The 12,909-nt window shown below is 36.2% G+C and overlaps 2 protein-coding genes and 1 long non-coding RNA gene across 8 annotated transcripts in view; 1 reads left to right on the plus strand and 2 right to left on the minus strand.

Moving 5' to 3' along the window:
• Positions 1-12,909, plus strand: part of LOC309475245 — a 271,995-nt gene that overhangs the window by 92,436 nt on the left and 166,650 nt on the right. The gene's annotated exons all lie outside the window — the stretch shown is intronic.
• LOC309475210 (uncharacterized protein) overlaps positions 1-12,909 on the minus strand; it is a 118,761-nt gene that overhangs the window by 52,741 nt on the left and 53,111 nt on the right. The gene's annotated exons all lie outside the window — the stretch shown is intronic.
• On the minus strand, positions 1,287-4,814 carry LOC309475035 (bactericidal permeability-increasing protein-like). The gene is made up of 6 exons (XM_082137647.1): positions 3,632-4,814; positions 3,425-3,529; positions 2,632-2,778; positions 2,326-2,386; positions 2,184-2,241; positions 1,287-2,067 (listed from the first exon to the last, which is right to left on the minus strand). The coding sequence occupies exons 1-6, from the start codon at positions 3,682-3,684 to the stop codon at positions 1,922-1,924; spliced, it is 570 nt and encodes a 189-aa protein (XP_081993773.1). The 5' UTR covers positions 3,685-4,814; the 3' UTR covers positions 1,287-1,921.

A 12,909-nucleotide genomic window follows, 5' to 3' on the forward strand; every position in this document is an offset into this window, starting at 1 on the left:
CGCCAGCAAATGGGGTGTTTTTGAAAGGTGGAGTGTTGTACACAGTGTAGATCCGGTCAACTGCCAGATTGCTTCAGTTCTAGACTTGCTTAGACTTTGCCCCAGGAATGGTGAAAGTGATTTTGCATCCTCATCCTGACTACCTGCCTAAGGTTCCTTTCTTGACTGTACATCCTGTCACTCTCGAGGCCTTCTGTCCTCCACCATTCATAACGCCGGAGCAGGAGAGATCTCACAGACTGTGTCCAGTCCGTGCTCTTCAGGCTTACATCCACCGCACTAGCCAGTGGCGTAAGTCAGAGCAACTGTTCGTCTGTTATGGGGGTAGTAACAAAGGGGCAGCTGCCACCAAGCAGACCATGTCTCATTGGGTCAGGGATGCTATTGCTCTTGCCTATGAGGCGCGCGGTCAAGCTCCACCAATAGGTCTTAGGGCTCACTCCACCAGAGGGGTCGCCTCCTCTAGGTCTTTGGCAAGGGGTGCCCCCTTACAACTTGTTTGTGATGCGGCAGGCTGGTCCTCTCCGCACACATTCATAAGATTTTATAGTTTGGATGTTCATGCTACCCCGGGCTCTCACATCCTTGAGTCGACGTCACAAGCTAATATCTGAGGCCTTCTTGCGTTCTTGTGAGCACACCTGCACAACCGCAGGGGTCCAGACACTTTCAAGCACGGCAGTGTTGGTATTCTCGTTCCCAATGCGCTAAGCAGCGCTAAGCAGCGCAGCATCGATTGTAGCTTTTGAAAGGGAACATTCCGGGTTACTTGACTGTATCTTCAGCACGGCAAAGTAGCGCAGCATCTCGTTCCGCTTTTTCAGGGAACAGGGTTACAGTCAAGTAACCCGGAACGTTTTATTGTTCCACTATAGTAATGATAATATTAACAATATATGTTGAATTTAATAGGTGTCTCTTACATTGTCCCACAGCAACATAAAAATAGTGTAGATTAGTGTACAATGTTTTATAATAATAACGTATTCTATTTAGTGTCCATTTCATTCAATATTGGGGGCATCCAAGTTATCTGACATATTTGAACATTTAAAAAAAAAAAAGTGACTTTCCCAGATAATTAGTTACTTTTATAATGATGTAATTATTACTGAGTTACTAACTCAGCTACTATTTGTGAGAAGTAACTAGTAACTATAACTAATTACTTTTTTAAAGTAACATGCCCAACACTGCTAGTATGTAGTTAACCCTGGACGCAGCTTTGCGGTAACAATGGATACAACATAAACTAATAAAATTAATAATTTCAGAGTGAGTCAGAATAAATCCAAATGTAACAATTTATTATTAGTCAGGTAAATGTATCATGCCAATTACATAAGCAAGTCAAAGATAATCAATACAATAACATCAAATGCTCAGAGATAAAGAGTAAAAGATGCATACCTGACATTATATAAAATATATAATGCTGAGCGTCCAATTACGGACTGATCTGACTACAAAGTCACACTGAGCCTCTTGCAACATCTCTTTAAATAATCAGCCCAAGACAGAAACCTCTTTCAAATGGAAACACGTGCTATGGGAATTTGCATTAATCACAGTCTTTCGAGTTTACACCTTTTGAGGGCAGGATTCAATTTGCATGAAAGACCCACCCTCCTCTGTAAGGAAGATATCTCTAAACTCCTAAAAGCTTTATTAGCTTTTGGTTTGCTTCTGTGGGGATGAGACCATTGTACCAGTCGCACTGAGATATTTTCAAAGGATACCAAACATGTATAGTGTTGTATGATAATTGTTCAAATTAAACCATATAGATCTTTGGGTGGATTTCAGGTTATCCCAGCATGAGGAGAGAAGGGATGGGTGATGAAGAGACTGTAGGCGTGAACTGCTCGGTGTGGTTCTTCTCGGATGCCGTTGTTACTTAATGCAAGAGAGTGTTTAAATGTTAATTCTCAGGAGAGTCCTTTGTTTCTTCGAGGAGTCGTCGTTTCTGCCGTCCTTCCAGGCTTACAAAACTTAGCTCAATGCTGTCTTTAGTGATGACAGTAGGCTCCATGGAGAGGTTAATCCCAGAAAGTTCATGTACTTTGTCTAAAATGAAACAGTCACAACAGAAAGAACAATTATTTTTGAATGTCATGAATGCTGTCATGAAATGATTTTTGTAATCATCGCAGTCAGTGGTTAATAGTGTTTATTCATAGCACCATTTAATGTTGCCAGCTGGGGGTTAAAATCAGCAAGGGTGGTTATCTTGGAACAGACCTGAAACAGCAGATAGTTAATATTGACATGGAATGAGACTCTTGGTTTCTGTTGTGAACAGTGAATGTTCAGTGATTGTCTTACCCGTTTGTCAAGAAAGCTGGGGAAATATGAATTTAACCAGGAAAGTATATCAAAGAGCGAGCTGTAAATACAATATTTTAAAGTGTTAGTTCTCATGAGCTGTAAGCTAATTTGTATAAAATTCTATGACATACCCTCTGGGAACATAATCCAGAATAAATGGGTCTCCTTTTAAATGTTATTTGATATTTGCAGAACATACAACCCAATGGATAAACATATAGTTTATTATTGAACATACTAATGCTGATTTAGCTAGTTATTAGCCAGCTGCTATTTGTGATGTGGTGAGCTGAACAAAATTACCTGAGAGGGTCGACTCTGAAACGTCCAATTTCTGTTTTACATTTTTCTATGTTGAGTGTTAGGTGACCAGTTCCATCAACTTTGACTGCAACAGTGACACTAATGGCCAGTTTATCCACATTCACATTAAACGGTAATTTGATTGTTCTGTGAAATAGAGTTCAGGGCATTATTTCCTCTTCAGAAGCCTCATTAAACTCATTGTGTATTAACCTCTATATATGTGTCTTTTCACTTGTTGAGGCAGCTCTGAACAAGCACTGTGTTGGCTCCAAATACTTTGAAAAGACATTCACATTAAAGCCACGTTTTCATTGTAAAGATAAGTGCCATGCAAATAAGTTGTATAGAGCCTCTGAACCACCAGGTTCAGAAGTAGGTTTAATACTAGTATTTTTTGTAGTTGATGTATCCTGGACGTAACCAAAATGGCATCCAGTTATTGTTTTTAAAAGAGTATTACAAAGTATTAAACTGGGAGTGCTGAAACCCTGCAAATAACATGAGGGCGACATTCAAACACTTTTGCACCTGGCACATTTACCATTCTATTTTTTCCTTCTGTTAAATTAAGCAAACAAATGTTTGTTTTTTTCCCCGCATTATTTAGGTTTGCGTCATCCAAAAGGGATTTGTATCCCTTTTGTCTGTTTATTGTGTGTTTTTATTACAAATAGAATTGTGTGAATAATTGTGTGAAGAACTGAGTGAAGAATTTTACCAGTTTCTTACTACTATTCTTTTTTCGAATGATTTCTTTGATTAAAATTAGTGATATGAACATTATACTAACCCTTTTACCAGGTTTCCAGTCACTTGAATTTCGGCACTTAAATCGACTCCAGTTGTAGGAACAAGCGCCTGCACCGATTTAAGTTCATTGATACGAATCTTCATTCTGTCAAGAAAATATATACATTTTAATATAAAATATAAATGTATACAGTATAAAATATACATTTTATTTAGCAGGAGGACATTGTAGGAACACTGGTCTCACCCTATAACAGACGGTTTCAAGGGAATTGGAATGGTTTGATCTGGAATATCCATGTCTTGGATGTACTGTTTGAGCTTCTCAATAGCCTTATCTGCAACTGTCAAAACAAACAAACTTTTGTACTGCTTATACTTAAAGATGAGGGTTTTGGATCTGTTCCTTTCTTTTTTTATGACATGAAAGATGCAAAGCCATCACAGATCTATATTCTTATTCAATGAAAATGTGTAGCCTACATGTGATCTCCATGTCCATGTAGTGTTTTGATTAGTGAACCATATATGTGATTGTGTATTATTCCTCTATATATGTGTCTTTCCACAGACTTGTTGAGGCAGCTCTGAACAAGCACTGTGTTGGCTCCAGATACTTTGAAAAGACATTCACAATAAAGCCACTTTTTCATTGTAAAGATAAGTGCCATGCAAATAAGTTGTATAGAGCCGTGGATCCATGCGAACTGGAATCACTTTGATAACGTTTTATCTGTACAGAGGAAAAGGGAAGGGAAGGAGGCCTTGGAGAGACTAGTTGACACTTCAGGGCTGCGTTGTCGTCATGTCCTTCATCAGATCTGGATACGGCCTGGATCCGGCGGACTGCGGTAAATCTCGGGATAAACAGAGAGACTAATATTAACGTAAATCATCCTTCTTATGATGTAACGAGTACATCAGAATTTATGGGAAGTGTTCCTGGTTCCGGCTGACCTAGTTTATGCAGCCTAACATTTTACATGATTTGAATAATAGAAGTTAATAATAATATGTTATGTATATGCTAGGTCAAAGAGATGTGTTTTTAGTCTAGATATAAACTGACAGAGTGTGTCTGCTTCCCGGATAATGTTAGGAAGACTGTTCCAGAATTTAGGTGCTAAATAGGAAAAGGATCTACCGCCAGCAGTCAATTTTGATATTCTAGGTATTATCAACTGGCCGGAATTTTGAGATCGCAATAGACATGAAGGACTAGAATTCATTAAGAGCTCGCTCAAGTACTCAACTACTTTCGTAGAGGCTAGAAATAGAAAGCTAGCTTTAAAAGCATAAAAGGGGAACACTTCCCGCCCTCCCTGTGGAGCTTTCTCTATAGCCACACCTCCTCCAAATCACTTGAACACACACAGCCAGAGCAGGCAAAACATCACAGCTTTCTCTTAACTAAAAAAATAAATAATACACCAGAGTTGCTGTTAGCGTTCAGCTAATTCGTAAAGGTACATAAGTAATAATTCATGTAAGCTGAATAGTTCAGAACAGTAACACAATCCACCAAAACCAAATCAAACCATGTAATTACTATACTTAGCAATGCAATGATTGGACGAACATCATATGGTCCTGATTTAATATATACACACAATATATATATTTAGGCGACTTTAATTAATGATTGCAAACCAGGATGTACACTTTCAACCAGTATAACATTTTTTTTTATTTTTTATTTTTTTATTTCTCATTTCATTTAGTTTAGTACTAAAATAACTAAACCTGAAGAAAAAAAACTGTATAGACATACAAGGAAAAGAATAACCAAGTGGTGTCTCCCCAAAGTCTAAGCTAAGTGGTGCGTGGAAGGCAGCTAAGACCAACAGAAAAACAATCCTGAAGGAACTTCAGCACTGAAGCCACTGGGCAGTTAAATACAAATTATACGCTTTGGTATACTATGTTAAAGTGAAGTGTAAGTAAAGTGTACATTTTCAAAACTTTTAGTACAAAAATCCAAACTGATCACAGTTGTAACGCAGTCATTCTTTCAAAACCTGATCTCATGCTTTCATTACAGTTATACACATTTCAGTCCACATAATCATTGTTTCAAAATACAATATTATTGTAATATGTAATGAGAACATTTGGCCTAATCACCGAAACACAACAGTATGATCTTCTTTCAATTTAGTACTTTTAACAATCAGTTAATTTAATAGCAATCAATGCAATATTCATCACCCTTGTGATTGAAATAATTACAGTAACACAGGCTACAGATGCCACATTAAAAAATGTAATCCATAATAATTGTAATTTCAAATGTGTGTTATCAAAAGGTGTGATGACGTTCTGAAACTACCATGAGGTTTTGTGCTAGAACAGCGTTTTCTGGAAATACAGTAAATGTTCTCACTGTACAATATGACTGAATCTATACTGTAGTTGACCTTTATAAGGGTCAGTTACAGTAATGTGGCAGTCTCTACCATGGTAATCTGTTTACAGTATCGCATGTCATACTGTATTGTAAAATGCTGTATTTGATGTCATCTGTCTCCCTTCTACTGATCATTTTGATGTTACACAGTCATTGACTGTTTCTTTTCCCTTGTATGCTGCTCTATGTTCACAAATTGCAAATTTTCATTTAGTATGTTTATTAATCCATTTCTCTAGGGGTGACCACTGGCTGGTCCCTACAATGTAATATAAACCTGTACACACACACACACACACACACACACACACACACACACACACACACACACACACACACGCCTTGAACATAGGTTATAATCTAAGATAAATCGCTTATAATGTAAAAAATATCGGAAATTGCAAACAAAGTAGAAACTATACCTGTAACAATATCTATAGAATCTATATTCATTGATTAACCATTAAGATAATTTGGAGCGAATAATAGACAAATTCATTAAACTGAACGAAAAGTGATGCAAATGAAAAGTTTGATACTAATAGCATTATGAAAGGCAGTTACTGTGATTGAAACATTTAGATGAAACACTTATTTTGTGTTGTGAAAAGGATACTTTGTGATTTTGTGTATTGTACTAACACAATTGAAAACATGCTGAAATGTAAGCAGAGAAAAGACTCAAGAAGGTGTTTGTCCTATTCTATATCTTAAAGTAGGATAATGTTGAGATGTGCATGATGTGGATTAAATTGTGTTTTATTCCCAAACGAACTCATTTAAAATCAGTAAGCATGTGCATAGGCCTTATGTCTGGTGCAACATTTGCTATCATTTTAAAATAACTTTTCAATGCACTGGCGCTCATCACTGAACACAGCAAAATATCTCTGTCACGGATCTCTAGATATAATACAATATAATACAGAAGGGACAATCCATACACAACTTAATGCACTTATCAATGTCATCAATGCCAGTTAAACTTTTTTAAATCAGCCTTCACCTTTTTTGACTGGGTCTGCCTTGGTTCTGAAGCATTATTCTTGTCCATCACGCGTTTATTTGTACTATTTTTCACGTTTTTGGTGTATAATTCCATTGTTCTTCACACATTGTGTCTTTTCAAAAGAAGTTTGTGGTTTGGTTCTCTGTCTTTATTGAACATTACACTCCAGTTGGTCCGCTTTGCAACATGATTCAGTTAAAATCACAACGCTATGGCATGCTGCAGACCTTTTACCATATGAATGCATCCAGATATTATTTAATAATCCCTGAAGTAATTCATCCAGTAGCTTTTCTCTCCATGACAACAACAGTAGACTTGTCAGTTGTAGAACTAGCACTAAGCATTATCAACAAGACAGGGAGGGGCTCTGGTGAGGGGGAGGAGCTAAGTAAATTCAGATATCTTCAAATATAATTGTAACTAGTCGAAACTAAATTGGAGATCTTTAATTACCTTTGCGTATATGTCGCGTCAAATGAAGATGTCTATGACATCATTATAGATATCTTTAATGGAGTTTCGACTAGTCAAAATGTATTTAGAGATGTCTTCTTGAATCAAATTTCTTACTAGTGCGACTATAATTGCAGATATCTCTAACTATCATTATCAGACTGGCTGAGTTCATGGGTGGAATAAACATTATGGCAGGACTTTTACTTTCTGACCCCTGGACTTTACACCTCTGATCATTCTGACCACTGATCTATATAAATGACTGGATTGCTCATAGCATTCTGAACTGCCAGCAGGAACATATATCTGGGATTATTTGCAGAATTTGATTTGAATAAACATTAAACATTACAATACATACAATCCCATACAATATTTGAGTTCATGCAACATTCTTTACTTAAAAATATATGTAACGTGATTGAATCTACTAAGTAATTGCAAGTTGTTTTAACTTAACATTACTTAGTAGATTATATCACGTTACATATATTTTTAAGTAAAGAATGTTGCGTGAACTCAAATAATTAAGTACATATAACAAAGGTTTTCTTGTTAATTTTAAGTAAAATTATTCCAAGTTGGGATTACTTAAAAAGTGTGATGCAAAAATGGTGCATATTCATTTTAAAGCTGCCGTCGGCAACATTTTTTTGATCACATTCAGTGTAATCGACACTATAATCCGACAGAACAACATAAATAAGGTGGTTTTAGAAAAAAACCCGAGCTTCTAACTCCACCTGGAGCGTGTTATTTGTTTTGCAAAAATCCAGCGCTCCCGCTTCATCAGGTCCAATCAGCGCAGGGGGGTGTGAGATCTGACTGTCAATCACAGGTCGTGCACACGCCACAGATCCCCCTCACTCGCGCACGTTAATATCACATGCACACGCCACGCCTGAAGTTCGCCTGGAGATTGCATGAAGCGTGATGGCGGAGAGAAAATCTACTAACAAGCTTCCAATTCCTCGGTTATCTATGGATAGATTAGCCAGGGCAGCCTACCTCCGAGTCCTTGGTGTTGATAGATGCTGAAGAGACGGACGCGTTCACAGAAAATCAGGTACACACGCACAGTGACGCACTGACGAGCACGACCTCGATGGGAGGGTGCTCGCTGGCAGTGGGGAGGGGCATGAGAGTTGTAAACATTCAACATTTTGGCTAATCGACCCAATCTGCCAGACTTGCCGACTGCAGCTTTAAAGATGTGTTTACTGAGGGTCACCTGCATACAGAAGAAGTTACATTGTTTTTCCAGATTAAGTACATTCTTAACATGGACACTGGTTATTGTGTGGCAAGCTGTTAATTCCTGAATCCTTTTGTCTTCATTATTATTCATACTGTGTGAAATATGAGAATGAATGGACTGTCCTCTCACCAGGTGAGGAGGTTGATACCAGGCACAAGATGCCTATACAGTGTTGATAACAAATTATTTATTAGCACTAGGTATTCTTGCTGAAGAACAACTGCCCTATGTGCAGCACATGATATAGCCTGTTTAATTAGCTGGATATACATTTAAAACAGTACTTTTAATTATAACAATTCCTGATTTGTAAGGATTCTACAGTATAGACAATTTCATGTATTCCTGTTACTTTGTTTGAAGGTGCTACTGTTTTAAAGGACTTTTTCATAACTCTGAATATATTTGCTGAATAATGTCTGATGAGCTTTTAATTAATTGTCTCGACTCACACCTGCTGCTGTGAGATGATGTAATAATTATCTTTGTAAAAGAAAGTTTATAAATAAAATCTGTTAAATCTGCAAATCTGTAAGCCAGTTTATTTAAGATATTTTTTTGTGCCCCATAGGATCAAAACTTATTTGCCATTGGGGCGTACCCTGCAATTATTTTAATAAGGTAAAATGTTCTGCTTTTATTGCAGTATGCACAATCGTTCCTTGGGGTACAAAATTATAAGGTACAATTTTGTACCTCGCATTAAAGGTACAAAAGGGTACTATTCAGGGTACCACCCCAGTGACGGCCACTTGTACCCTAAAAGGTACAGTTTTGTTCTTTTTTTTCAGTGTGCCATACTCCCGGCATGCCCGTGATCGACTTGCTTCAGCCTATGAGAAGCTGACATTATTTGTTCACGTGCGCTTTTTAGTTTCCTGGTCGATGATGTCACCCGCCTATGACGTTCCGTCACGCCACTGGACTGATTCCATACGTGCTTCACAACACAATCACGCAGAGGCGTTCCCACAGTTCCCACCGTTACAAACGTAACAACCCCTATATGTTGACACTTTATTTTCACAAATGTAACCCTGGACCACAAAACCAGTCATATGGGTCAATTTTCTGAAATTGAGATTTATACATAATCTGGAAGCTGAACAAATAAGCTTTCCATTGGTGTATGGTTAGTTATATAGGACAATATTTGGCCGAGATACAACTATTTGAAAATCTGGAATCTGAGGGTGCAAAAAAAACGAATTTTTGAGTCGTCCATTTACAGTTTTTTTTTATTCGCTTTGGTACTATTTCGACAAGTAAAGTGTACATTTTCAAAACTCTTAGAACAAAAATCCAAACTGATCACACTTGTAACACAGCTAGTCATTCTTTCAAAACCTGATCTCATGCTTTCATTACAGTAATACACTTTTCAGTCCACATAATCATTGTTTCAAACACAAGATTATTGTAATATGTAATGAGAACATTTGGTTTAATCACAGAAACACAACAGTATGATCTTCTTTCAATTTAGTACTTTTAACAATCTGTTCATTCAACAGCAAACAATGCAAGATACATGTTTCAAATCACAGTTGTTGCTGAATTAATTACAGTAATACAGGCTATGCCACATTAGAAAATACACGTGCATAACCTAACTTATGTAATTTAATCCATAATGTTTGTAATAGTATCTATCCAGTGTGTTATCAAAAGGTGTGATGAAGCACAGCCATGAGGTTTTGTGCTAGAACAGTTTGCTGGTAAATGATTTTGACTATTTGACTGAATATAGGGTGAAGGTAGAGGTACAGTAATGTAACTACCATGTCTCTACCATGTTTACAGTATCACATGGCATACATACTGTAATGTAAAATGCTGTATTTGATGCCATCTGTCTCCCTTCTACTGATGCATCTCTGATCAATCTGATGTTTTACAGTCATTGACTGTTTCCTCTCCCTTATACTCTATTCTGCTTTACAGTATTTGCACAAATGGCAAATTTCTCTGTATCTTTCTCTCACACACACACACACACACACACACACACACACACACACACACACACACACACACACACACACACACACACACACACACACACACACACACACACACACACACACACACACACACACACACACACACACACACACACACACACACACACACACACAACCAGTAAGATTTTGTAGTGTTTTTTAAAATAAGTCTCATCTGCTCACCAAGGCTTCATTTATTTGATCCAAAATACAGCAAAAACTGTAATATTGTGATTTTTTTTTTACAATTTAAAATAACTGTTTTCTATTTGAATATATTTTAAGATGCCATTTAAAAGTTTGGGGTCAGTTAGAATTTTTTTTTTTTTTTACGAAATAAAATAAATTAACACTTTTATTCAGTATGCATTATATTGATCAAACATGACAGTATAGACATTTATAATGTTGCAAAATCTTTCTATTTCAGATATATGCTGTTCTTTTGAACTTTCTATTTGTCACATCCTGAAAAGAAATTGTACACAACTGTTTTCAACATTGATAATAATAATAAATGTTTCTTGAGCATTGAAACATCATATCAGAATGATTTCTGAAGGATCATGTGACACTGAAGACTGGAGTAATGATGCTGAAAATACAGCTTTGCCAACACAGAAAGAAATTGAATTTAAAATATTTTCAAATATAAAAGTTTATTTTTAAATTGTAAAAATGTTTCACAATATTACAGTTTTTGGGTCAAATAAATGAAGCCTTGGTGAGAAGAAGAGACATCTTTTAAAAACTAAATGGTGGTAAAACTAAATTTGGATGGTAAAAATCTTACCATCCAAAAACTTTTGACTGGTAGTTTATATAGCATCTAACTTGTACTATTAGCACTTATATTAAAATGTACAGTCTTACAGACTAGGATAATTGTCTATACCTCTCGGAAAATCCTGAGAATCTCATCAAAGGGATAGTTCACCCAAAAATGAAAATTCTGTCATCATTTACTCACCCTCAAGTTGTTCCAAACCTGTATGACTTTCTTTCTTCTCCTGAACACAAAAGAAGATATTTTAAAGAAGGTTGGTAATTAAACAGTTGCTGGTCCCCATTGACTTCCATAGTATATATATTTTTTTTCTACTATGGAAGTCAATGGGGACCAGCAACTGTTTAATTACCAACCTTCTTTAAAATATCTTCTTTTGTGTTCAGGAGAAGAAAGAAAGTCATACAGGTTTGGTACAACTTGAGGGTGAGTAAATGATGACAGAATTTTCATTTTTGGGTGAACTATCCCTTTAAGCATTATCAGGTGAGCATCTAAAATTGATCAATAACCAAGTTGAGCTCCAAACCTAAATAAACATCTTATATAATGGCAATTAATTAATTTAACCAAATGAGATGTAAGAGGCTGTAAGATATTAATTTTGTTTTAAAATATTAAGGTACATTTCTTTCTAATTTTGTGTTTCAATAAAATGTATTTTCAACGCTATGTATTTTTCGCAACAATCTGAACAATAACAAGTGATGTTGCAAGTAAATGCAAATTTTTTTTTAATTTTTTTTTTTTAATGGTACTCATGGGAACGAAGAGGAACTGGAACAGCTCACATTGAGGATCATCGCAAAAGGTGGCTCAACAAATGACCCAATTTGGGGTAATGCTGGAGGGCATAGAGGTGATGACAAGGTTGGTATAGTTGCGAAGGCTTCTGTTTTTCTACTTGGCCTAATTTATGCAATTAATCTGAGTTACCCCAAAGAGCTCAGATACTCATTTGAATTTTTTCAGAAGATTCAACTGGAACTAGACAGTGGCAAACTTACTCCAAAGGTTTACTCTCTGAAGAACAGGCTTTTTTGTTGAAATAAAATATATATTTGATGGTGTTGTTCTGACCATTACAACTCAAAATATGTTTGATTCACAAGACCTGTTTAGCCAAACGCATCTGGTTTTAGTACAGTGTTAGTTTGCAAAGGTTTGATTGTAGTCTTGTTTTATTCTCAGGTTGTTTGTTGCATGTTCCAAAAGTAAATGTTGGAAAAATGTAAATCTTTTAAGAAGTGTTGCAAAGGGTAAAAAAAAGTGACCTGTTGGAAGTGAACTTCCATTTGTCGATTTGCCACATTTTGTTGTACATTTCATGATGTGTGGTTGCAGGCTTTGCAGCCTGTGGCAAAAAATAAAGTGAAATGCTTTATTGTGTGTGATTTGCATGTTTAATTTATTTTAAGACATTGAAAGCAGTGCAGTAAGCAGACCAATAGCTGAAGATCTAAAATAAGTTAAAAATGTTAACTCCTTTAATTGTCTTATTTTTATATATAAATTAGCTTAAATGTTAAGTTAACACAACTAAGATTTATTTTGATCTCACATTGCCTACATGTGTTGGATTTACTTAAAGCTGCCGTCGGC

The sequence above is a fragment of the Leuciscus leuciscus genome (assembly GCF_965113295.1).
Source record: "Leuciscus leuciscus genome assembly, chromosome: 15".
Classification (NCBI taxonomy): domain Eukaryota; kingdom Metazoa; phylum Chordata; class Actinopteri; order Cypriniformes; family Leuciscidae; genus Leuciscus; species Leuciscus leuciscus.

What these genes read in the sequence shown, in the direction of transcription:
- LOC309475035 (XM_082137647.1), bottom strand. Translation starts at nt 3,684, where the DNA reads ATGGATATTCCAGATCAAACCATTCCAATTCCCTTGAAACCGTCTGTT. An exon ending in TTGAAACCGTCTGTTATAGG is followed by an intron (nt 3,530 to 3,631) that starts GTGAGACCAGTG and finishes TTTTCTTGACAG; the next exon opens with AATGAAGATTCGTATCAATG. An exon ending in CCAGCTTTCTTGACAAACGG is followed by an intron (nt 2,242 to 2,325) that starts GTAAGACAATCA and finishes CTGCTGTTTCAG; the next exon opens with GTCTGTTCCAAGATAACCAC.